This window comes from Rhinolophus sinicus, chromosome 15 (genome assembly GCF_057876585.1).
Source record: "Rhinolophus sinicus isolate RSI-liver-muscle chromosome 15, RSI-T2T, whole genome shotgun sequence".
Lineage (NCBI taxonomy): Eukaryota > Metazoa > Chordata > Mammalia > Chiroptera > Rhinolophidae > Rhinolophus > Rhinolophus sinicus.
This window is the reverse complement of record NC_142515.1, coordinates 104,106,768-104,131,834: the sequence shown is the minus strand read 5'-3', so window position 1 is coordinate 104,131,834 and position 25,067 is coordinate 104,106,768. Positions and strand designations below refer to the sequence as shown.

Sequence of the window (25,067 nt, the reverse complement as noted above, 5' to 3'; positions counted from 1 at the left end):
ATACTACATAGTACACATACTTTAGCTACATCCCCCATACTTTTAAGTGCTTTTTCACTTAACATTATATACGAGTACGTATTTGTTAACATGAAAAATTCAGTTTAGTTGCCAAGTATTTCTAACATGTTTCTTTTCATACAATCAATCACAAAACATAGAAGCAGATCAGTATCAAAAGGCAGTAATTAAACAACAAAAACAACTCCATATAGTACTTCCTTTAACAGAAGAATGATCTTATTTTTCCAAATGCTTAGCAGTGATTAGGCCTTTACAAGCCTAGAAGGGACAGTAGACTTTTTGGGAAAGGCCTGTAGAGCCTACTTTGTATGATCTCATGGTAAAAACAAATAAATCCATATAAAAACTGAGGCAAATTGCCCAGAGGAAATGTAAATTACAAAATAAACACTTTAAGTTTAATGCTACATCTGTGGTCATATTCTACAATATAGTAGAACTAATTCCCCTGTCCTTACATTACAGTCCAGACCACACTAAAACGAAGAGGTAACTAAACCTACTAAACCTAAGCGGAGACTGGGTCAAAGGCTTCTCTTTTTCTGTAGGCGTAATCGGAAGGGCCTTTCCTCATCTGAGACTATGTATCTATATTGGCAGAACATTTGTGTGAAATCAAAATTTCACAAATGGAACTCCTAAATCACCCATCTGGCTCCACCCACCTTATTTTTTGGGTTAAAAATTTGTCACAGTAACAAATATTATCTCCTATGATTTGAGAAAAAAGAATGATCCAACAGCACCTTTACATTCACCTAAACTGCTCGTGGTAGTTAGTGCCCTGCTCCTCTATTTTCCCCCTCATAAAAATGGGTTTATCAATATATTATTTATACGTATGTATGTGTGTGTACATGTATGGCATTACATTGAATATTCCCCATTCTGGGATTTTTGAAAATTGCGCTTAGTTTTCATTTTGGATCTAGTGCTAACCTTTTTGACAACTTAGCACTAGGATGGAAAAAGACAGCTTCCTACTTGTTTGTAAGGCAGGTCATCTTGTATCTTATTGGGAATACAGAACAACTGCGAAGGAGGTCGTGAAATGGGAACGAACTTAAAAATCAAAGACTAGGCATTTTGTTTTTTGTTTTGGCTCCTGATGCTTCACGTACTTTGTACCGCCATCAAAACACTTGTTCTCAGTTTCAACTTTGTGCTGGAGCCGAGCCAGAAAAACTCGCTCAAGTCTCCAGAACCACGGACTCCCTTAGGGAGAGAACACGCCCCCAGTTACCACCCGTGGGGAGGGAGCCTTAGGTAAGTTCGATTCCGGGGCGGCAGCGGCTCAGTGCGCACCGGACCCGACGCCGGGCGCCAGCTGTCGATTGATCGCCGGTCCCGCAGCGGCAGCTCGGCCCGCCCATGTCCTCAGCCCCCAGGACGGCTCGCCAGCTCTTCCATAGCCTTTTTCCCGTCGCGAGAATGGGCGACTCCACTTCTAAGATCATCAGTCCCCAGGAGGCCTTGCCCGGCCGGAAGGAAGCGATCGTCGTAGCGGGTAAGGCTGCGGGCGAGCGAAGAGGACACGGTAGTCGGTACTGCGCACGCGCGTTAGCGCCGGGCTGCCGCGCGTCCTCCGCTTGCCGGTTAGAAAGCGGTGGCTCGGCCTCCACTGGGTTAGGTTGGAGTCTGCGCAGGCGCGGAGAGTCGCCGGCAGGGGAGGAGGTGGAGGGGTTCCTCCTCTTCCTTTGTTTAGCTTCTCCCTAAAAAATACAAGCGCTTTGACGGAATCTAGTATGCTGGTATAACTCATCTAGAGTGCACGTACCCTGGTGGCTGCAAACTTTGGGCAGGAAAAGCGCTGACCTGATTTCCATCCTTGCTCACTCGCATTCCTGGGTTCTCTGCCTCCTTTCCTTTCAGTTTTGCACCGGCTGCTGGCGATGCCGGCTGCTGGCAGCTATGGTGCCGTGTTGTGTTGTCACTGGAAGCAATGTAATGATGCAGAACGATGAAAACTGCAGTTTTGAAATGGCAGCTCAGTCCAGTGTTCTGGTTTCAGGACTTATCCTCAGGCTTCCATTATCTTCCAGGACCGCCCAGTTTCCCCCAGTTGGCAGGAGCTGCCCGGGCCCTGTGTTCCAGGGTCCGTGTTCCCTGCCCATTTAAATCAGTCGTGCGGCGGTGTCTATTTTAGAGCTGGGCTTCCCAAACTTAAACGTGATTTTCCAATCTCATACCAATAGTTCTGGAACATACAATAAAAGTGAAATGCTAGAAAAGTGATCGCGTGCTTGGGTGCCCAGTAATGTTAAACTCCTGTAAAAAGAAGTTCAAAAGTTTAATTCTCCAGTCCTGTTATAGACCCTTAGTGCTTTGCAGAGAGCTCAGGTCCACCAACCCCAGGACCGTATTTTAAGTAGGATTACCTTGGTGCAGTGTTTCTCAAAGTGTGGCCCCATTAATTTCTTTTAAACAAGCCCTCCAGAGGTGATTTTAGTGCACTCCATAGTTTGTAAACCACAACCTTAGAGCAATTGGAGGATTAAGTGATGATTAATCTTTTACATATGGCTCAATTTCAAGATAGATCCTGCATTTGAAATTTCCTAGGAATTCTTATTTTTTTCTTCTGAAAGAATTGTTGAGTATATATAGGAGGTCATAATGAGGGAATGCATATCGTGTACAATACTCAGGATGAGATTGGAAAAGGCAGAGTTTGTTTGGATTTGAGGCAGTTGGGAAACTATGTAACCCGTTTTTCATTCACCTACATTAGCAGTGCGACTTTCTGTGTCTACCATCACTTCACCTCCAACTCATCACCAGCCCTAAAAGTTTATTTTATTTTTAACTCAAATTCACAGAATGAGTTTTGGGGAAAAAAAAAAAAATCCAGGTTATCCTTAACTCTCTATATTTAACCCAATTATCTAAACTTCACTTGCTTACCTTAAAAATAAATTCTCTTACAAACCAGGATTCAGAAATGGATATTAAAGTGGTTTACGGATATTAAAATGCTTTCTCAATGTTGAACTTACCCAGCTTGTACCGAACATCCTCTTTACACACTAGGATCTTTGATACGCCCTCCTAGACGAAAAAAAAAACAAAAACCCAAAAACTAAACAGATTGATTTTTCTAGAAGAAATAAAGTTGTCAGAGAGTTGCCTCCTCCCAAAGCATGATATCCAGTTTTACAGGGGATTTCTACTAAACATTTAAACAGCACGTAATTCCAACACTATTTAAAATGAAAGAATTGTTAAATTGTTTTTAAGAAGTATGTATGACATTGAAACCAAAATTGATAAAGATTGCACACACAAAAAAATCTTATGTATGAATATTATTGCAAAACTGCAAAATAACTATGAATAAAGAGAATCCAGCACTGGGATTTAGTCGCAGAATGCAAGGAAGGGTCAACATTATGAAATCTATTAATATAATTCATCATTTTATTGATCTAAGGAAAAATGATATAACTCTCTAGATGCTGAAAAGTTGCTTGACCAAATTGCACAACCATTCTTGATAATAGCACTCAGAGGTGGCTACTTCCGTAACCTGATAAAATATACCTGTTTCAGCCCAAAGGCCAACATGGTGCTTAATGAAGAAACATTAGAGATTTCCACTAAAGTCCCAATCAAGAAAGAATGTGGAGATGGTCCACTCTTGCTCAGCCTAGTAGCAGGCGTGCACTATTATTAAATACTTCTGTTGTTAAGCGTTATCTCTAAGCTTTAATCTTACCATTTTTGTGTTCTTAAGAAAATTTCCATTCTTCCATTCCATTAAGAAATTCTTAAATACATTATAAACTGTGGCCTAGTGGGTTTCTACTTTGCATGAAGTAGAAGGTAAAATTCAAACCTTCAAACTTTTTTAACGTGTAATTTTTCCAAGGCTGCCTAAAGTGGATCAAAGCATGACCAGGCCTAGTTTGGATGACTGGTTATTATTTAACATGTTTTGTAGGTGTTAGCTAATGCAGCCAGACAGGAGAAAGCAATTAGAGATGTACAGATTGGAAAAGAGAAGGTAAAACTAACACCATTTACAGGTGGTAAGATTATATACCATGTTTCCCCAAAAATAAGACCTAGCCGGACAATCAGCTCTAATGCGTCTTTTGGAGCAAAAACTAATATAAGACCCAGTATTATGTTATATTATATTATCTTATATTATATTATACCTGGTATTATGTTATATTATACCCGGCATTATATTATATTATTATATTATACCCAGTCTTATAGGGTATATACTTACTAGACAGAAGCCAATAGCTTTAGTCTATATAAACAACTTGTTAGAAAATATAATGGAAGAAAACACCCCATTTCTAATAGCAACCAAAAAAGTTAAAATTTGGGAATAAAACTTGGCAAGAAATATGCAAGACCTATGTGAAGACAACTTTAAAACACTGCTGAAAGACGCAAAAGAAAACTTGAACAAGTGGCAAGACATATCAGGTTCTTGGATAGATGACTGAAGAGGAAACATGTATCACTTCTCCCTAAGTTAATTTATAAAGGTAATGCGGTTCCCATTCAAAATACTAATGATATTTTTGTTTTGTTCTAGAACTGGACACACTAATTAAAACATTTTATATAGAAAAATAAACAGGAATAGTTATGGTAACTGTAAAAGAAGAGCAAAGAGGGACAGCTAGCACACAGTGTAAAATAAAGGTTATGATTTATTAAACAGTGTGGTACTTATTGGTCCATGAATACATAGGTCATGGAGTAGAATAGAAAGATAAGAAATTCTTAAATACATGTGGGAATGTATTATATGATAAAGGTGATATCTCAAATCAGTGGGAAGAAGGTAGAATATTCAGTATGGTTATGGGACAGCTGGGTAGCCACATGGGAAAAAAAATCAGGTTTGTACTTTCCATTCTAAACCAAGATAAGTCCAAAGAGATCTATGATGATAGTAGCTCACGCTTGTTAAGTGCTTACTGTATGCTAAGCACTGTAGTAATTACCTTATATTTACTAATACATTTAATTCTCACAATGACCTGATGAAATAGTTACTATTATTACTCCCCATGTGTAAATGTGGAAACTGAGGCCCATAGAGGTTAGGTGACTTATTCAAGGTCTTAGAGCTAATAAGTGGTGGTTCTGAATGTTTGGCTCTAGAGTTTGTGATGTTAACTATTATATTGTTTTTCCATTTAGTTAAATGTAATAAACGAAACAATTTCATTATGAGAAAGGGAGAATTCCTTTATAATCTTACTGTGAGGAATGCTTTTTTAATCGTGACTTGAAAATCAGAAGACTTAAAAGATTGATTCGTTAGGTCACATCAAAATAAAAATCTTCTGCAGGCAAAATTACTACAAGCAATTTCAAAAGACAAACGGGGGTATATATTTGTAACTCAAGGGTGAAGGACTAATCTCCGTAATATATAAGAAACTCCTAGAAATGAATAAGAAAACACCAATATCCATTAGAAAAATAGGCAAAGGTTACGAGCAGACAGTTTCCAGAAAAGGAAGTACAATTGGCTCTTAAACATATAAAAAGATGCTCAGCTTCACTCATAATGAGGAGAATGCAAATACCATTTTTCATTTTTCAGACTGGCAAAAATCCAGAGCTTTGATGATACACTCTGTTTGCCTTAAGGAAAAAGGCACTCTCGTACATTGCTGGCAAGAGTATAAATTGGCTCAACTCTTAGGGAAGGGAATTTGGCAATATCTATCAAAAATTTAATTGCATATACCTTTTGACCCAGGAATGCAATTTCTGGGAATTTATCCTACAGAACTCTTGCACGTGTGCCAAGTGATGACTGTACCAGGTTATTCACTGCAGCTTTGTTTGCAATAGCCAAAGATTGGAAACAACCCAAATGCCCATCAATAGGGGCTAGTTAAATAAATTATGGTTCGTCCTCACAATGGAATATGCAGCTGTAGAAAGAACATGGAAAATCTGTATGAGTGGGTATGGAGAGATTGCCAAGATATAGTGTTAAGTGAAAAAAGGAAGGTCAGAATAGTGTTCTATAGCAGGCTAACTTTTGTGTGAACAGGGAGGAAAATAATATGTATGCACAAAGAAACTTTGAAAGGGTGGCTGAGAAACTACTAGCTGGCAAGAGAGCTATGCAGTGAGCTGAGGGTGGGTAGGAGACTTTTTACTTCTTGGTTTTTCTAAAATAACTTTTGATTCTTGTAATGTGACTGCTTTATTGAATTAAATAGCTCCACTTTGAAGATGATCTCTCTCTGTTGTTTTTAGTCTAATTGACCACCTTTCGATCATCTTTTGTCATCCCTCTTTCAAGTTTTTTTTTTTTTTTTTAAATTTTGCTTTCTTTTTCTTGTCAAGTAGCTCTTTTTCTCCTCCCTAACTTGCTTTTTGTAATCAAAATCTACATTTTGGCATGATTTAAAAATCTAAATTTAGAGGGTGGAATTGGAATAAGTTAACCCAAGTCATTTTACATTTCATAAATATTCATTTTTATTGAAGCAGCAATTGCGGTGGCATCACTTACACAAAGAAAAGATCTTTGGGGACAAATTCCTTCCACTATTATGTAGAAGACATTATGTGTGCTTCTTTTATTTTCAGTGATGTACATAGACTTTTAAAAGAAAATGATAGAAAACAATTTTCCTTTTAGAAAAATTTTCCCCAATGTATGATTAATTTCTAAATTGCAGAGCACAGAAGTATAATTTCTCCTCTTCGCATCCTGTCTAAAACTATTTCACCCTGTTTCAGACCCTCAGTGTTTCTCTGAAGTCCCTGGAAGAAGGGTACGCCATACGTCCCACGATCTGATCCTTACTTCAGCCTGTCTTCCCATTGTGGCCCTACAGAACCCCACTTTCTGGCTAATGTGGGTTTCAGTGTTTTGCTTCTGGAGTTGCTCAGGTGATTCTGAATTCCACACTCCTAGCTTTCCATTTAACCATTCATGAAATGTCTGTTAGATGCCTGCTTAGAGGTAAAATACTGTGCTTTCCATATATCCTTATCATACTCCTTCCTCAAAACTTGCCCAGTTTGAATTCTGTTTCTCCCTTTTCTCTCTGACCTAAGTGATCCTTCTTTTCCCCCTGGACAAATAATTATGTACTATTCTATGAATCCTTCTATTGGATCTTGCATTGTTACTTAGATCCTTTGTTGTTATCCAAGTTATTCCATCTACGTCTTATTTCCCTATGTGAGGGTTAGCTGCCCAGAAAGATGGCTGTCCAGAGGAGGAGCCATGTTTCACTCCTGGAAAGGAGGGGCCAGGCTGTGTTTGATGCTTCTTTTATCCTCTAGTCTATTGCATTTCACCAAGGGCACTGCCAGCATCAGTCACTCAGTATGGATATCAGGCAGTGTGTAGTTAATGCCTAAAAACAAAGACCAAAACCAGTGGTCTTTTTGTGTGACCATCGTGGGACCAATGGGACACAGAGAGTAGGTGACCTTTTGACCATGGGGTACATACTCTTGTTTACCCACTAGTAGTGATGGATTTGTGCTGATTTCACTTTTCTCTTGATTACTCTTGTGGCCAGTGGTAAACTTTCCTACTGGCCAGCGTGAATGGTGGGGAGCCCCTTATCTTTAAATCTCTGAGTGGGGACTTACTAGGAATCTGCAGCAGAGGTGGGGAAAGAGGTGTTATACTCAGCACGATCCATGTGGGGATCTTGACCTGTTACCCTCAGTTCCGGGGTCACAGTGTGCCCCGCCTCAGGTTGGGGAGACAGGAGAGTGCAGACAGCTGAGGTGAGGAATGGGAGGTTGGTTGGGTGAGGAGACCTCAGCCTGTGTAGTGAGCCCCAAGAGAGCCAGTAGCCTCGAGGCCCTCAGCAAGGTTCCTTCCCTTGCTCCAATAAGGAGGTCATGTTGGGCTTAGAAATGGAGAGTCCTGTTTACAGGAGAAGAAAAATGAGAGCAAGAGAAACAGATATAATATGCTTTAGCTGGTTCAGGACTCACACTCAATCTCTTGGTCAGCAGGCAAGAAAGAACATTAGAGGAAGGTCGAAAGAATGGAATGATGCTTGTATGGAAGATAAAGCTTCTTCCACAGCAGTGGCTTTCAAAGTGCTAGAGCAGAAGCACCATCACCTAGGAACTTGTCAGAAATGCATATTCTCAGGCCCTAACCCAAACCTACTGGATTAGAAACCACAGTGGTTCTCAAACTTTCATAGGCGTCAGAATCATTTGGAGGGCTCATTGAAACCCAGGCTGATTCTCAGAATTTCTGATTCTGATTCTGAATGGTCTACAGTGGGACCCAATAATTTGCAATTTAACAAATTCTCATGCCATACTGATGCTGCTATTCCAAACCATCATTCTACAGCAAAGGAAGCTACTGATTTCTAACTCTATAAAACTACTTCAAATCACTTCCTGGCAACAGGAAGTAGAAATTCAGCTAAGCACTTAAGACGCCCTAGATATTCCCAATGGAGGAAGCAAAAACAGAAAGCCCCTAGGAAGCCCCTTTGCTGAGCTTGGTCCAGCCCCATTATAGGTCCCAGCAGCTTGCCAGCCATCACAATGCTGCCTTGGCAGGGGTCAGCCCCCTTTCCATGCCATAGCAGCTGGCTGGCCCGGCCATCCTGTGCCAGCCAAAATAATGGAATTCTGGCGATGTACGAAAGACTGAATTCTGTGGTTTCGAGATGGTTTTGAGGTGTCAGTGTATGATGAATGGAAGCCGTGGGTCATCTATCCCCTATTCTTTGATCTTTCTTCCATCCTTAGTTCCCAGTTTGTCAGAGAGGATCATAATAGCTAATGTTTTGTGAAAATGGAGCATTAGACTGCTAACTACTTGAGGGTAGGAATTGTTTTATTCTCTGTGCCTGGAACACAATAGGCTGACAATAAACATTTGTTGAATGACTCCAGTATATTGTGTGGTGAGCTCTTTGAGAGGTGGGCCCCTCTGAGCAGTCTCATACATAATAGACATACACGTATTATGTATTATGGCACATAATAGATAGTCAGTAAATGTTCGAGTAATAGAGAGAACAGTGGATAGAAGAAGACAGGAAAGGTAGGGGTTTGGGGCGTTAGGATTACCATTGTTTGCTGATTTCCAGAAAGCATTATTAGCTGGACAGAATTTCTGCAGCCAAATGGAAATTATGTAATAAGGACTGGGCCGTATTTGAAGAATGGAGTGTCAGTCCAGCCTGTTACGTAAGGCGTTCTCTTTACCCGCTACTTCCTCTCTTTCCTGTAGTTCAGAGCATCAGCCCAGGCTTGGCTGCAAGAGCTCAGTTTCTGCCATGCTGCCCAGAGCTTCAGTTACATCAGATTTCTAGTGGGCCGTGGGTTTGTCTCAGATAGCTGTTCAGTTATTTTAACTTGTATCTATCTCCTTACCAAATTTTAAGCCAAGAGATGGTAAGAGGCTGGGAGTGTCTGAACATGAGTGTCAAAGATTTCATTTCTGGGAGAGCCAAAGCTTCCCTTTGAGTAAATGGAATTGGCATTTCCTGGCGTCACCCCGTTCTTTGTCTTCATTTTACTGCTTTACTCTTTCTACCCTTCTTCTCATTGATGGTTAGCTTCTTCCCTTCCGCTCTTGTCTGTGGTTGGCTCCTGAAATCCATATCTCATCTTGCAAAAGTTCCACTTTTCTATTTCCAAATACTTGTAGCATGTGTATGTCCTGCCAATACCCCAAACTCGGTTCTAAAACGCAACTTGCCAGTTTTTCTTCAAAACATTGGATACGTATTTTAATTTCCCTGTTTCTGCCAGTTGCACTGCTGTGCCACCAGGTCCCCCAAGTCTGAGCTGCATTCATCTTTGATCCTTACCTCTGCATTTAGTATATGCCTTCTCCAATAGTCTTGATTGATCAGGTAATTCCTGATAGACTGATTTAAGATTTCACTTCTGGGAGAGCCAAAACTGTAACTAAGTTAAGTCTTGCTTTGGTGACATGGGGATTAGCATAAGCGACTCCATTTTGGGCCTTGTGTGTGTGTGTGTGTGTGTGTGTGTGTGTATGTGTATGTGTGTATACCAATGCAAAATGCTTGATTTTTTTTCTTGACCAGAGATTGCCATATCCTGAGTCAATTGGGACCTCTTCTGTAACCTGGGTCTCTTATGAAAGGTTGAATACAGTTATTGCCCTTCAGAAAGACATGGTTCCTTACATTTCTGTAGCACTTCTGTGTCATTTCGTTAGAGCATATCTACAGTGTTTCTCAGCACAGTATATTTTTGATCCACTAGCTTGTTGAATAAATGTATTAAATTTGCATTATAATATAGCCAAGACTGGTAATAGTTGAAACTAGAAGAAATACAGAGCTACAATATTGTTTCGATGAATATATTATCATTACATTTTTAAAAAACGAAGAATAAAATTTCGAGACATTGAATGTCTTCCCAGAGCACGTATATAAAATGAATTCTTTTGAAAATGTTACCATGGTAAGATAATCAATCACATTAGTGTTGAATTTTCCTCTGTAACTTTTTCATATTTCACCTTTGATTTTTTTTTTTTTTAATTTGTGGTTTACCATGAGGTAATTTATAGTTTGCTTAGGTAAAATACAATGTGATAAACTAAAAAGCATTGTTCACAGGAGGCCCAAAATGATTTCTTTGGCCAACTGAAAAAGATTTGATACTTTTATAGAACAGATTTTACCCAAAAGGCAAAGAGTCATGAAAATGAAATATGAGGGAATTCATAGCTTTCCAGCTGGAAAAAATGAAACAAAGTAAAAATTCCTGAGTGTACTGTAGTTAGCAGATGAAAAGAACACCACACTCGAGTTTGCAGAATGGAGTAGCCAGCTGTCAAACAGAGCCCCTGAGAAAACCGTGCATTGCTGAAAACCTCCATTTCCTTATCTCTTCTTCAGAACCAATTCGTGAAGAGCTACGTCACCTAGCAGTAAGCCCTCTGCAGCAACTCCTGCTGCTGGTCTCTGAAGTTCCTAGCTAACCACTTAACATTCCTCGCACACCGAGCTGTGTGCACTGGCATGAAAACATACCGCACAGAGCTCCCGCTCCCCGCACCGAGGACTGCAGAGGACCTGATAACAGCTGAGCTCACACAGGGTCTCTCCCTGACAACCTGAGGCTGGTTGCTGGGGAACCAACCACATCCCTCCAAGAGCAGAAATTGCACCCACCTGCCTCTGAATGTAAAAGAGGTTTGAGGAGCCCCTTGTAGATAACTTTTATTTTAAGAAATGAAAAAAAAAATATTTTCTTCTTCAGGGTTATGCTCCTACTATGGAGCTCTGTGGATTGATTTCTGTAAGGGAAATCAAAGGGAATAATGATTTTTCTGGTGAAAATTAGGAGTGGGATGAATATGATTATATAAGTGTGCTGCAGTAATTTTGGGGAAACACACACCTGATTTCACGAATAGACTACATAAATTTAAATATGAATCTCCAGGGGCAAGATATGAACCAAGGCATTTCAATTAATATAATGATAGAACTTAAGCCTTAACTATTTTCGTTCATTGAAAATCCTCAATTATTCCCTCCCCCCCCCCCCCCAGAATAAGATTCATTAAAGAGCTGAAGCGTATGCTTCATTTTATGTATACATTTGCTTTGGAATTTGTAGGATGGTTGACAAACAAAATTGATATAATTTAAAAAATAAGCATTCTCTATTGTTTACACCGTGTGGTTGTATTAAACCAATTAGAAAGGAACCTAATTGGAACCAAAGTGGTCTTTGCTCTCAATTTTTAGTTTCTGTACTGAGTGAGTCTGGTGATAGGCTCTTCTCACTGCCCAGAGTGAGCTGGTCCTACCTAGTCTATGCCGAGATGGCTTCTCCTTGCTTTAGGGCCTTTATCACCTAAATTTTAGATTTTTATTCATATTTTTGCTCAAAATTTGATCTGTAAGTTTTTAGTCGTTTTAATCTTCTCCCAATTTCCAAAACCAAGAGAGCATTTAGTACCTTTCTCCATATTCATAAAATCACATGCAAACACACATGTTATTTATAATTGGTGTTTTATAAAAGTAGATTAGCTTATATTCTCTGCATCTCATTTTTCTCAATAGTATATCATGGAAATATCTCCAAGTAAGCTGGTGTATCTTAAAATATTGTTTTAAAAAACATTAGTAGACTTGATTTTTGGAGCAGTTTTAGGTTTACAGAAAAATTGAGTGGAAAGTGTTAGCATTCTTGTATACGTCCCCCCACCATCTTTCCCCTATTATTAATATTTTGCATTTGTTTGGTACATTTATTACAGTCACTGAGCCAATATTGATACATTAACTAAATTCTTATTATTAACTAAAGTCCATACTTTATGTTGGGGTTCATTCTTTGTGTTATATAGTCTGTGGGTTTTGACAAATGTGTACTGACATATGAGGATATCCTCCATTACAGTATCATACAGAATAGTTTCACTGCCCTAAATATCCTCTGGCTACCACTGACCTTTTGCTCCCCCTGGCAACCGTGGATCTTTATCCTGTTTCCACATTTTGTCTTTTAAAAAATGCCACGTAGTTTGAATCATACAGTAAAGTAGCCCGTTCAGATTGGCTTCTCTCACTTAGCAATATGCATTTGGGGTTCCTCCGTATCTTGATAACTCATTTCTTTTTCAGTGTTAAATAATATTCCATTGTCTGGATGTCCCAGTTTATTTATCCATCACCTATTACAGGACATCTCTGGTTGCTTCCAAGTTTTTCAATTGTGAATAAAGCTTTTATAAACATTCTTGTACAGGTTTTTGTGTGGACGTAAGTTTTCAACTCCTTTGGGTAAATACAAAGGAGCATGATTGCTGGATCATATGGTATGAATATGTGTCCCAAAGTGGTTGTTCTATTTCCCATTCTCACCAACAGTAAAGGAGAGTTCCTGTTGCTTCACAGCATCGTCAGCATTTGGTGTTGTCAGTGTTTTGGATTTTAGCCATTCTAATAGGTATGCAGTGGTATCTCATTATTGGTGTTTTCTTTTAATTTTTAGTAAATTTATTTTAGAGGGTGACATTGGTTAGTAAAATTATATAGGTTTCAAGTGTACAGTTCTGTAATACATCATCTATCTATTGCATTGTGTACTCACCACCCAGAGTCAGTTCTCCTTCTGTCACCATATACTTAATCCCCTTTACCCTTTTCTACCACCCCTTTCCCCCCTTACCCTCTGTGTCTATGAGTTTTTGTTTGTTTGTCTTGTTCATTTCTTGCTTTTAGTTTTATATCCCACATGAATGAAATCATATGGTTCTCGATTTTTTCTGTCTGATTTATTTTGCTTAGCATGATAATCTCAAGATCCATCCATATTGTCGCACATGGCAATACTTCATCTTTTCTTATGACTGAGTAATATTCCATTGTACATATATCACATCTTCTTTATCCAGTCATCTATCGAAGGACATTTTGGTTGTTTCATGTCTTGACCACTGTGAATAATAATGCTGCTATGAAGATAGGGGTACATATATCTTTAGGGATAAATGTTTTCAAAATTTTTGGGTAGATACCCAGAAGAGAAATTGAGGGGTTGTATGGTAATTATATTCTTACTTTTTGAGTCACCTTCATACTGTTTTGCGTAGTGGCTGTACCAATTTACATTCCCACCAGCAGTGTATGAGGGTACCTTTTTCTCTACAACCTCTCCACCACTTGCTATTGTCCTGTTGATAACAGCCATTCTAATAGGTGTGAGGTGGTATCTCATTGTGGTTTTGATTTGCATTTTCCTAATAGCTAGTAAAGTTGAACGTTTTTTCATACAACTGTTGGCTGTTTGTACGGCTTCATGGGAGAAGTGTCTGTTCAAGTCCTCTGCCCATTTTATAATTGGATTTTATTGTTGTATGAGTTCCTTATATTTTGTATATTAGCCCCTTATTGGAGGCTTTGTTTGCAAATATCTCCTCCCATTTGGTTGGTTGCCTCTTTGTTCGGTTCATGTTTCTTTTGCTGTGCAGGAGCTTTTTAGTTTGATATAGTCCCATTAATTTATTTTTGCTTTTACTTCCCTTGCCTTTGAGGTCACATTCATAAAATCCTCTCTGAACCCCTGGTTCATTAGTTTAGTACCTACCTATGCTTTCTTCTGTGCAACTTATTGTTTCAGGTCTTATATTTAGGCCTTTGATCCATTTGAGTTAATTTTGATATATGGTGACAGATAGCAGTCTAGTTTCATCATTGTTTTAATTTGCATTTTCCTAATGAAATATGATGATGGACATCTTTTTATTTGTTTATTTATCTGCTGTAGATCTTTTTGTAATTTATTGGGGTAACAATTGTTAGTAAAATTACATAGATTTCAGGTGTACAATTCTGTATTACATCATCTATAAATCCCATTGTGTGTTCACCACCCAGAGTCAGTTCTCCTTCCATCACCATATATTTGATCCCCCTTACCCTCATCTACCACCCCCCACCCCCCTTACCTTCTGGTAACCACTAAACTATTGTCTGTGGTAGATCTTCTTTAATGAAGTGTCTGTTCGTATCTTTTGTCCATTTTTAATTGGATTGTTTTTTATATTGCTGAGTTTTAACAGTTCCTTGTATATTTTGGATAGCAGCACTTTATCAGATTTTGCAAATATTTTCTGCCAAACTGTGGCCTATTCTTATACTCTTGACAATGTCTCTTGCCGAGCAGACATTTTTAATTTTCCTGAAGCCCAACTTACCATTTTTTCCTTTCATGAATTGCACTTTTGGTATAGTATCTAAAAAGCCTTGCTAAACCTATGATCACCTACTTTTTCTCCTATTTTACTTTCTAGAAGTTTTATAGGATTGTATTTTAAATTTTCAGTTAACTTTTGTGAAAGATTTAAGGTCTGGATCTGGATTCATTATTTATTTATTTACTTACTTACTTATTTATTTATTTATTTATTTATTTATTTATGGATGTGGTTGTCCAGTTGTTTCAGCACCATTTATTAAAAAGACTATCTTTGCTCCATTGCATTGCCCTAGCTCCTTTGTCAGGGATCGGTTGACTATATTTGTTTATGTCTATTTCTGGATTTTCTATTCTGTTCCTTTGATCCAGTTGTCTATTTTTTCACCAATAGCACACTATCTTTGTTATGGTAGCTTTATAGTAAGTCTTGAAGTTGGGTAGTGTCAGTCCTCTGACTTTGTTCTTCAATGTTGTGTTGGCGTTTCTGGTTCTTTTTCCTCTCCTTATAAACTTTAGGAATCAATTTGTCAATATCCACAATATAACTTTCTGGGATTTTTATTGGGATTGCATTGAATCTGTAGATCAAGTTGGAAAGACCTGACATCTTGACAGAATTGATTCTTCCTATTCATGTGCATGGAATAACTCTCCATTTATTTAGATATTCTTTGATTTCTTTCATCAGAATGTTGTGTTTTCTTCATATAAATCGTTTACATATTTTGTTAGATTTATACAGCAGTATTTCATTTCTTTTGGTGCTAATGTAAATGGTATTATGTTTTTTGTTTTAAATTTCAGTTGCTCATTTTGGCGTATAAGAAAGCAGTTAACTTTTGTATATTAACCTTGTATCTTGTAATCTTGCTATAATTGCTTACTAATTCCAGAAAGGTTTTTTTTTTGTGTGTCCTTTCTTTGTGATTTTCTTCATTGACATCATGCAATCTGTGAACAAAGACAGTTTTATTTCTTTCCAATCCATACATTTTATTTCTTTTTCTTATCTTACTGCTTTAGCTAGTACATCTAGTATGATGTTGAATAGGAGTGGTGAGAGGGGCCATCCTTGTCTCGTTCCTCATCTTAGTGAGAAAGCATATGATAATCACTGATTATCATTTTAGCTGTAGTTTTTTTTTTTTGGTACGTGTTCTTTATTAGGTTGAGGAAGTTTCCTTTTAATCCAAGTTTGCTGAAAGTTAATATATTGTTTTTAATGGCCCCGTAATATTCCAAGGTGTGTATGTACCACAGTTTATTAAAGCAAAACAAAACAAAGCCCACCTCTTGATCAGTTATTAAGTGTTCAGCTTCAGTAATAATATAGCTAATGTTTATTAATCATGGTATGTGGTACATGTATGGCAAGCACTTAAAAATACCTTCCTTGTAAATCTAGTCAAAGGAAATAAAATTGGTGCTAGGTTATGCAATGCTTTGAAGCCAGCCTAAGTAAAGAGTTTGGATCAAAATGAAAAATGGAAAGAATGCAGGTTCTGTGATGATGCGTACTTTGGGGAGAAACCAGAGGTTCAGGTAGGCAGGTGCTTACCCCCGATCCATGAAGTATAAACATCTTACAAGTCTTTGATGCTTGCCAGTGCTTTTGAATTGGTTTCTAGATATAACTTGGCAGCCAGGTTATAGTATTGTTTATTCTGAGAACTTAAAGGTCAATTTGCATCTAGAGTTACATTTGATGAACTGGACTACAAAATTTTAGCAACTTTACTGTAAACCAGGGGTTGGCAAAATATGTCCTGTGGACCAAATTTGGCCTGCAGCCTGTTTTTTTTTTTTTTTTTTTTTTTTTTTTTTAAATTAGTTTCTTATTTTGAGATAATTGTAGATTCACATGCAGTTGTAAAAATAATACAGAGAGATTCTGTGTACCATTTACCCAGCTTCCTCATTGGTAACATCTTGCAAATCTATTGCATACAGCTAGGATATTGATAATGATACAAACCAATACACAGAACAGATCTATCACCACAAGGAACCCGTGTTTCCCTTTTATAGCCACACCCACCTCCTGCCTCACCTTCTGCCCATCTGTCACACCTGGCAACCACTAATCTGTTCTCCATTTCTATAATTTTGTCATATCAAGAATGTTACATAAAAGGAATCATAAGCATGTAACCTTAATAGGGCCTTTTTGCAGAGTAAAAGGTTTCAATTTTGACGAGTTCCAATTTATCAAGTTTTCCTTTTATGGATTATGCATTTTGTGTTCAGTCTAAGAACTCTGCCTAGCCTTGATCTTGAAGGTTTTCTCCCTTTTTTTCCCCTAAAAGTTTTATAAGTTTACATTTTACATTTAAATCCATGATCCATTTTGAGTTAATTTTTGTTCAAGGTTTGAGGCTTAGTTTGAATTTCTTTTTTTTTTTTTTTTGGCCTATAGGTACCCAATTGCTAAAGTACCATTTGTTGAAATGCTTCCTCCATTGAATTGCTTCTGCATCTTTGTCAAAAGTCAGTTGGGCATATTTATGTGGGTCCATTTCTGGGTTCTTATTTTCTTCCATTGATCTATGTGTCCATCTCTCTGCCAATGCCACACTGTCTTGGTTACTGTAGCTATACAGTAGGTCTTAATGTTGGGTAGTTATGCCTCTCACTTTCTTCTCTTTTTCAAGATTGTTTTAGCTATTTTAAGGACTGTGCCTTTCCATATACATTTAAAAATAAACTTGTCTATAATGCTTTATGATTTCACTTAATAAGGTACTTAGAGTCGTCAAAATCAAGGAAGTAGAATGGTGGTTACCAGGGGCTGGGGTGGGGAGGAGAGAATGGGAAGTTATTGTTTACTGGGCATAGAGTTTCAGTTTTACAAGATGAAAGAGGTGGTGATGGTTGCAGAACAGTGTGAATAAATGTATTTAATATCATTGAACTTCATTCCTAAAAATGGTTAAGATGGGAAATTTTATGTTATGTGTATTTTACCACAATAAAAAGGAATACACACACACACACACACACACACACACACACACACAGAATAAACTTGTCTGTGTTTACAGAAAAACCTTGTAAGATTTTGATAGGAATTGTATTAAAATTATAGATCCATTTGGGGAGAATTGTTGTCTTTACTATGTTGAATCTTCCAATCTATAAGCATTAATTTAGGTTATCTTTGATTTCCTTTATCAGTGTTTTGTAGTTTTCAGTGTATAGAACTTGTACATGTTTGTTAAGTTCATACCTATGTTTTTCATTCTTTTTGGAGTGATTGTAAATGGTATTGTCTTTAATTTCAATTTCCATATATTCATTGTTGGTATATAGAAACATGATTGATTTTTTTGTGTTCATCTTGTATCCTCTAACATTGCTGAACTCACTTACTAGTTCTAGGAGTGTGTGCATGTGTATGTGTGTGTATTACTTGGAATTTTCTACCTAGACAACCACGTCATTTAGAAATAGAAATTTAATCTGTATGCCTTTCATTTCTTTTTCTTGCCTATTGCAGTGGGAAGAACTCCCAGTTCTGTGTTACCTTGTTCCAAATCTTAGGGGAAGCCTTCAGTCTTTCACTGTTAAGTGTGATATTAACTGTAGGTTTTTTGCAGATTTTTTTTATTGAGTTGAGGTAATTCCCCTCTCTTCCTAATTTGCTGAGAGTTTTATCATGCATGGGTCTTCCGCCACCTGTTTTTGTAAATAAAGTTTTATTGGGACGCAGGCATGCTTATTGGTTCATACACTCTCTATGTCTGTTTTCATACTACAACACCGGAACTGAGCAGTTGTGACAGGGACCATGTGACCCGCAAAGCCTAAAATATTTATTACCCGGCCTTTTATAGAAAAGGTTTTCTGACTGCTGCTATAGTTCCATGAAGTATTTCTTTTGGTCAGAGTTCCTCCTATATCTTGATACCACAAGATTACTGCAAACTCTTAATCACTCCACATGTATATCTACCGTCGACCAAGACCTAGACCTTGCGTCCTTGGCTGGTGCCGGCTTCAAAAGAAAGCAGACTGTGGGTGTGTGTAGCTCTAGCTGACTTCCAAAGGCCCTGCCCACACTGACATGTCTGTATTTCTATCAGCGGTAGTATTTTGGGTCGTTCTTAGCCTCGTCACTTCTGTTAGCTCCTTATCTTGATCGTCAACCTGAACAAAGTACTTGCGTTGCACTTACTTCATGGCCTGAGCCTTCTTTCCTGCCCTGATTCCTCGAGTCTTACCGTAGTCTGCATTGCTGCGTTTCAGAATGTTCGCATGATGGAGATACATGACCGCATTGATCTGTAAAGGGTCCAGTGGAGCGTTGCCTGCTAAACTTGATGACTATCCTGTAATTACTTACTTATTATATTTTGTTCGTTGAAGGGAGTTTTAAAGTCTTTGACAGGTTTGTTGGTTTGGCTGAAAATGATAAATGATTGTCTACAATGGATAAAGGATGGTGTGAGTCCTTAACTTAGGAAATAAGCATATAATCCTTTGAACCCTGAAAGGTAAACCATTGTGGTTTACCTTTGATTGTGTGCTTATTGATTACAAATAGGTAGGAATATTATATCCTACATCTCTACGCACACATTTTGTGCTAGCTTGCTTGACCTGCTCTCTCTAGAACATGCTTTTACTGATAAAACCTTTTTTTTCTCTTTGCCAAGCTTCCTTTTACCCAATTAACCCCGCCTCACTAAGTGATTTCTTCTCTTACTCGCCAACCCATTTTAACCCTCCTCTCTTATAAACCTCTGGCATTTCTTTTCTTTACTACTCATTTGACATGCAGTCATATTGTTTAAAGACATTTGTATTGTTGTCTTATTGTTTCACTTTATAATAGTGATTTAACTTGAATATACGTATACGTTTTCTTTATAACTGTATTTTAAGTTTAGTGAGGGCTTATTTAATTACTTATTTGTATTCCCCGGTGCCTATGCATGTTTATGTTATACAATAATTATTAGTTAAATGAATGAAAGAATGATTGAGCTTATACTCTGTGTAATATTATGTTTGGAAGTTGTCTGCTCAATAAAATCCTTTTAGTATGGTGCAGGTCAATAGATATTAATATTAATGAATCTTGATAAATGGATGTTCTGTTTTTAACTTACCTTCCAGCACAAACTATCCATCTTTAGAAATTTGATTATGACTGCTTGTCTGAACCCAATGGCCGACTCTCCAAATTGTTATTAGAGGAGATCTGGGCTCTTTGCTGCTACATTACGATTTGTGTTTAATATTTATGGGAGAGAAGTCTTTCTACAAATATGTAAAAATATTGGTGAGTGAAGGAAATGGCTCCCAGTGTGACAGAAGAGAATATCTTTAAAAAAGATCTGCATTTAGCTGCAGTTTCCCCAAGGTTGTGTTTACATAAAAAAGACATTGTTTTATGTTCTAGAATCAAGAGATGATTTTATGATTTAACAAGTTCCACCCAGAAGTTTTGATTTAACAAGTTCCACCAAGAGATCACATAGCAGTATTAGTCCCTGGATTTATTGAGTTTGCTGCATTCCTTTAGTATCATTCATATTTCTCTCCCGAGGGTACCACTTTCCTCTCTTGACTTAATAACAAGATATGGAAACTCATTTATGCTGCGGTGTATGATGCTAGGAAATGAATGCCTGTCTATTATCTCTCTCTATAGGACTTTTCATGACCACAGGTAGATGTTTGCTGCCTCAATATAAATAGGCAGCATTCAGAAATGTATTCTCCAATGAGGGACAAGTTGGTTTGGTGGAAAGCACAGACATTTCATGTCTGGATGGTGACTCTGAACTTCACTTCATATGCTTACCAGCTGTGTGACCTTGAACAAATAAAATGGAAACAGTGGCACCTGCCTCAAATGGATGTTTCTGGGAACAGATGAGATAATGGAGAAAGAGCCTAGCATGACACCTGGCTCTGGCAGATGTGCAGAATGTTTCTTTTGCAGTATCATATGTCCAATGGGGACGTTTAAGGGACAGCTTACCGCTGTGTGTTGCCTAAATTTTTTCACTTTCATATTTGTTTCTTTGAAGCTTTTAGGATATAAGCCCAACCAATTTCTGTCCAGAACAGTAGCATAGAAAATCAATGAACAAAATAGGTTTTCGATTTAGAACTGATTTACAAAGCCAATGTGGGAAAAATTACTGTTTCCCAATAAGTATATCATAACTTTTTATTTTTGGAGGGGGCGAGGTGAGTGCCATGAAGATGTCTCTGCAGTTTTGAAACTTCTTGTTTTGTTCCTCCCCTTCCCTTCCTCTTTCTCCCTCTCTCCTTCTATCCTTCTCCCCTCCCTCCCTTCCTTCTTTCCTTCCTTCTATTCCTTCTCTTCTCAGCCAACTTGAAATATAATGTACTAAACCACGTTGGAAACCAGAATGGAAGCTGAGATATGAGATAATGTGTATAGGCAGTTTGTGTAGGAATATGCTTATATACAAACCTGGTCCCTGTGTCATAGAGATGGGGGTGGGTGCTATGCTTACCGGGGATTGTCCGCCTGGTACTCTTGTCTGGGATTTGCTTCAGTCCCCTTCACGTGACTCCTGCAAGAACTAGACTTTCAACTGGGACTGCCCTGGCTACTGCGGATTACCTGGGGTGGGATATGACCCTTCTGGGCTGAGTCTCCCTCTCAGGGCTTGGTGCCTCTGCTCTAGAGACAGGAGCTGTAAACTGTACAGTTCTGGAGCTGACAGGACCCATTGTTGCTCTGGAGTTGCTTCTTCTCTGGAGAGGGTCTGTTTTCACTAGGAGAGGAGGAAGTTCCATGCTCATGGAGGCGGAGATGGCGGATAGTTATGGCTGCATTCAATGTTCTCACTGTTTGCTTCTGAGAACTAAGTGCTTTCTTACCTTTCCTACAGCTTCTGTTTCATTGTTCCATGTTTCCTTGGAATCTGTGACACAAAAACCAAGTTCTTCATCTCTATTTATCCTCCCCTCCCCTCCCCTCCCCTCCCCTCCCCTCCCCTCCCCTCCCCTCCCCTCTCTTCTCCTCTCCTCTTTTTGTCTATCTCTGTCCCAGTTCAAGTTGAATTTTTGTCACTTGTAATCAAAGGTGCCTTCCTTACCCTTAACTCTGGATTTGACTTTAATGGAAAACAAATGAGAAATTGCAATTTCGAGCCAGTGGTCTCTAACTAGTTAGCTTTTCACAAGAGTCACATTTAGAAGGCTATGATAGATAAACAGGGCTTCTGCCACTGGTAGGGATTCCTGCTCACTTGCATCACTTGGAAGCCCACCGTGCAATAGTGCCCTGGAGGCTGTAGATTTGCTTCTTCGTGGCCTTACCCATAGACTTTGAGGGGTTTCCTCCAGGCATGTGACATGTACACATTTCAGTTGCAAGAAGCAGGTGAATGGTAGAACTTGGCTTAACAATATGATGCTGTACTTAGGTTTTCTTTCTAGAAAAATGAAGCCCTCTATTAAAGTAGCATTGTTAACTACAGCTAGCATTTACAGATATGCAAATTCCCAGTATACACTAACAGCTTTGTTGTTAAGCCCAACTATTGTCAAGTGTTGTACAGTAAAAGCTTGGCTTTTTTTTTTTTTTTTTAACTTTCACTAATCTTCCATATTTGGCATTTCAGAAGTTAATAATCACAGGGGCTATACAGCAACTCCCATGAGCCACTTAAAGCATTTCTCCTGTGGCCAGTGTTGTTCTGCTCGCCAAACCAAGTGAGAAGCCACTGTAGCTCCGTGGAATGACCACTGCAGGGTGGCCTCGTGAGTTCTGGGCTTTGGCTGTGCTGCTAATTCATTGTGCAACTTTGTGCAATATAATTACCTTCTCTGGCTGCCCATCCACTTATAAAAAGTGCTTGAAAGCAAAGTTCTTGGAGGTTCTTTTTCCATTCGTGCAATGATTTTATATTGCGTAACACTTCCCCTATTCCCTTCAGAAGTAATCTCCTTTCTCAGTAGTTTATTAACTCTAGCTCTAAGCCTGCATCTTTCTTGCATGGTTGCACTTGCTGTGTGTTTTTTTTTCCCACCTTTTTTTTTTTTTTTTCTTGTGGGTTTGTTTTTTCCCCTTGAGGAAAAGGCAAAGAAAGAGAAAAAAAAATGGAGGCATGCAACATGGTTGCAAATACAGTTTATGACTTCTCCTGATAGTGTCTTGCACAGTCTGGAGGAAGTTACTTTGGCAACTGTGAATCCGTTTCTCTGCCTCTGAAGTAACTTTATCCTTCCTCATTATTATTTCATTTTGTCGGGATGGCTTCTTACAGATTTTTTAAAAAAATTGATTTTCTTCTTGAAATTTCTTAGAGACCAACCCCCCCCCCCCCATATCTGAATATTTGAAAGTACAATTGGAGCAAACCCAGTTTAGAGGTAGAGCCGCGCCCGTTGTGACCTCAGTGTCCACAGGACTGCACAGGGCCATGCTGTTTGCAGAGTGTTGGTTCCGTATTAGCCTGCAGCTCTACCTCCTGACAGTGAGATGTATCTACAGCTTTCCCTTCCAAAGACTGTTCTCCCCGTAAGCACTGGGTGTCGGGTTCACCACAGGGGCCACGGAGCAAGCCATAGTCCTACAAACTGTCAGTCTAGAAGGAGAAACAGCGACGGAATGCAGAGTCAGGTTGAGGTTGGGTGCTGGGGTAATGCTTGAGCAAGATGTCACAATGCAGACCAAGGCAGTAGTGGGGCTGGGGTGGGGTAGGGGCAGACACCAGGTGAGCACAGCAGGTGTGGCAGACCCAGCCATGGCTGCACATGGGATCCCATCTGAGGGCAATACCCGATCCCCGTCAAGAAGGAAGGGGTTAATCAGGAGGCATCATGTAAGAAGTACTGCAAAGCAAGGACAGTCTGGATGAGGACGTGTAGATGGGTCCCTCTTTGATGTTGCCGGCACCCCTTAGGTGGTCTGAACCTGGAAGAGCTGACTATGTAACCCACTTGCCATTTGAAGCCTCCTGCTCTTAGCTGAAAACCCAGTTCCAAACCATGGAAGTCCAAAGCCATCCTTAAGAGTCCTGTAAATGAGAGAGAGAGAGAGAGAGAGAGAGAGAGAGAGAGAGAGAGAGAGAGAGAGAGAGAGAGACACACACACGCTTACGCTTATGTTCTCTTGGTTACCTCTGCCTCTAGGTTCTTGCATCCCCAGATACTATCTCTTTTTCACACTGAATTGACCCCTTTATTATTTATTAATTATCACCATAATGAATACAGGTGAGAATGTCCTAGACTTTACTGAAGATTGGGGCAGGAGTAATGGAGGAGGGACTGTGCAATGAAAAAGTTGAACATCCTCCCTCAGATACTCCTGCTCCCAAGCACCTTTCAGCGAGCCCTCCCCATTCATGGTTTCTCTCTGGCCCTTCGTGCAGCAAACAGCCGTACATCTCTGAGGTTGCAATCACCTCCCACTTTTCTCCTCCCTCCTTCTAAGAAAATTTGACACTTCTCACACAGAACAGATCTACCACCTCTTTGTGGCATGGGTTCTAGCTAGTATCCATGCTCTAAGGGCCCCACCTTCTATTTCAAAAACCATTGTACGTTACTTTGTCAGAGATGGTGGATTTTTGCTACATTGACCTAGGAATAAATTTTGTAATACTGGAGTTTGAACTGAATGCCAGACTAAGTAGGAGAGAGAATGGGGAAAAGGGGTGGTAATGAGTGATTGGGTTCAAAGGACCTTTCTTTCCACTAAAGGGTATTTGAACTGCCTTAGTCTTGTCACTTGCATACATTTTATACCCCCTTCGTTACTTCAAAGACAGTAATATCTTTGAAGACAAGGACTATTTCTGCTTCATTATCTTATCTCTGAGCATCTACCCTTGAACATAGTAGGTATGTTCAGTAAATACCGTGTTTCCCAAAGTAAGACCTAACCGGACAATCAGCTCTAATGCGTCTTTTGGAGCAAACATTAATATAAGACTGGACTTTACTATAGTATAAGACCGGGTCTTACATTAATTTTTGTTTCAAAAGATGCATTAGAGCTGATTGTCCGGCTAAGTCTTATTCTCGGGTAAACACGGTATTTACGGAACAAATAGATGTGCTCATGTGATACTAATGGATGATTAATAGTTGAGTCCGGAAGGTGAAAATAACATAGAAGAGAATAATTAAGCCATGAACCTTGTGGCTGTGAATGAGAGGGCGAATTTCTCAAGAATTTGGAAATGCCTAACCATATTTACATGCCTAGTCGTGTACGTAGCATTTAAATAAAAATTCGGGCTTGTATCTGACTTATCACTAATTCAGATACATTTTCCCCCCCTAGATTAAAAACAAAAATGTAAAGGCCTATTTCCAGGGATTTTTAAAGGGCACCAAAGATTATAAATTTC

General features: G+C 38.9%; 1 protein-coding gene across 1 annotated transcript in view; it reads left to right on the top strand.

The window, feature by feature from the left end:
- The first annotated feature begins 1,228 nt into the window (after positions 1 to 1,228).
- MSRA (methionine sulfoxide reductase A) overlaps positions 1,229 to 25,067 on the top strand; it is a 337,239-nt gene continuing 313,400 nt past the window's right edge. The window contains exon 1 of the mRNA XM_074338344.2: positions 1,229 to 1,531. Coding sequence (XP_074194445.1) covers positions 1,396 to 1,531 — 136 coding nt within the window. The 5' untranslated portion in view covers positions 1,229 to 1,395. The remainder of the gene's footprint in view (positions 1,532 to 25,067) is intronic.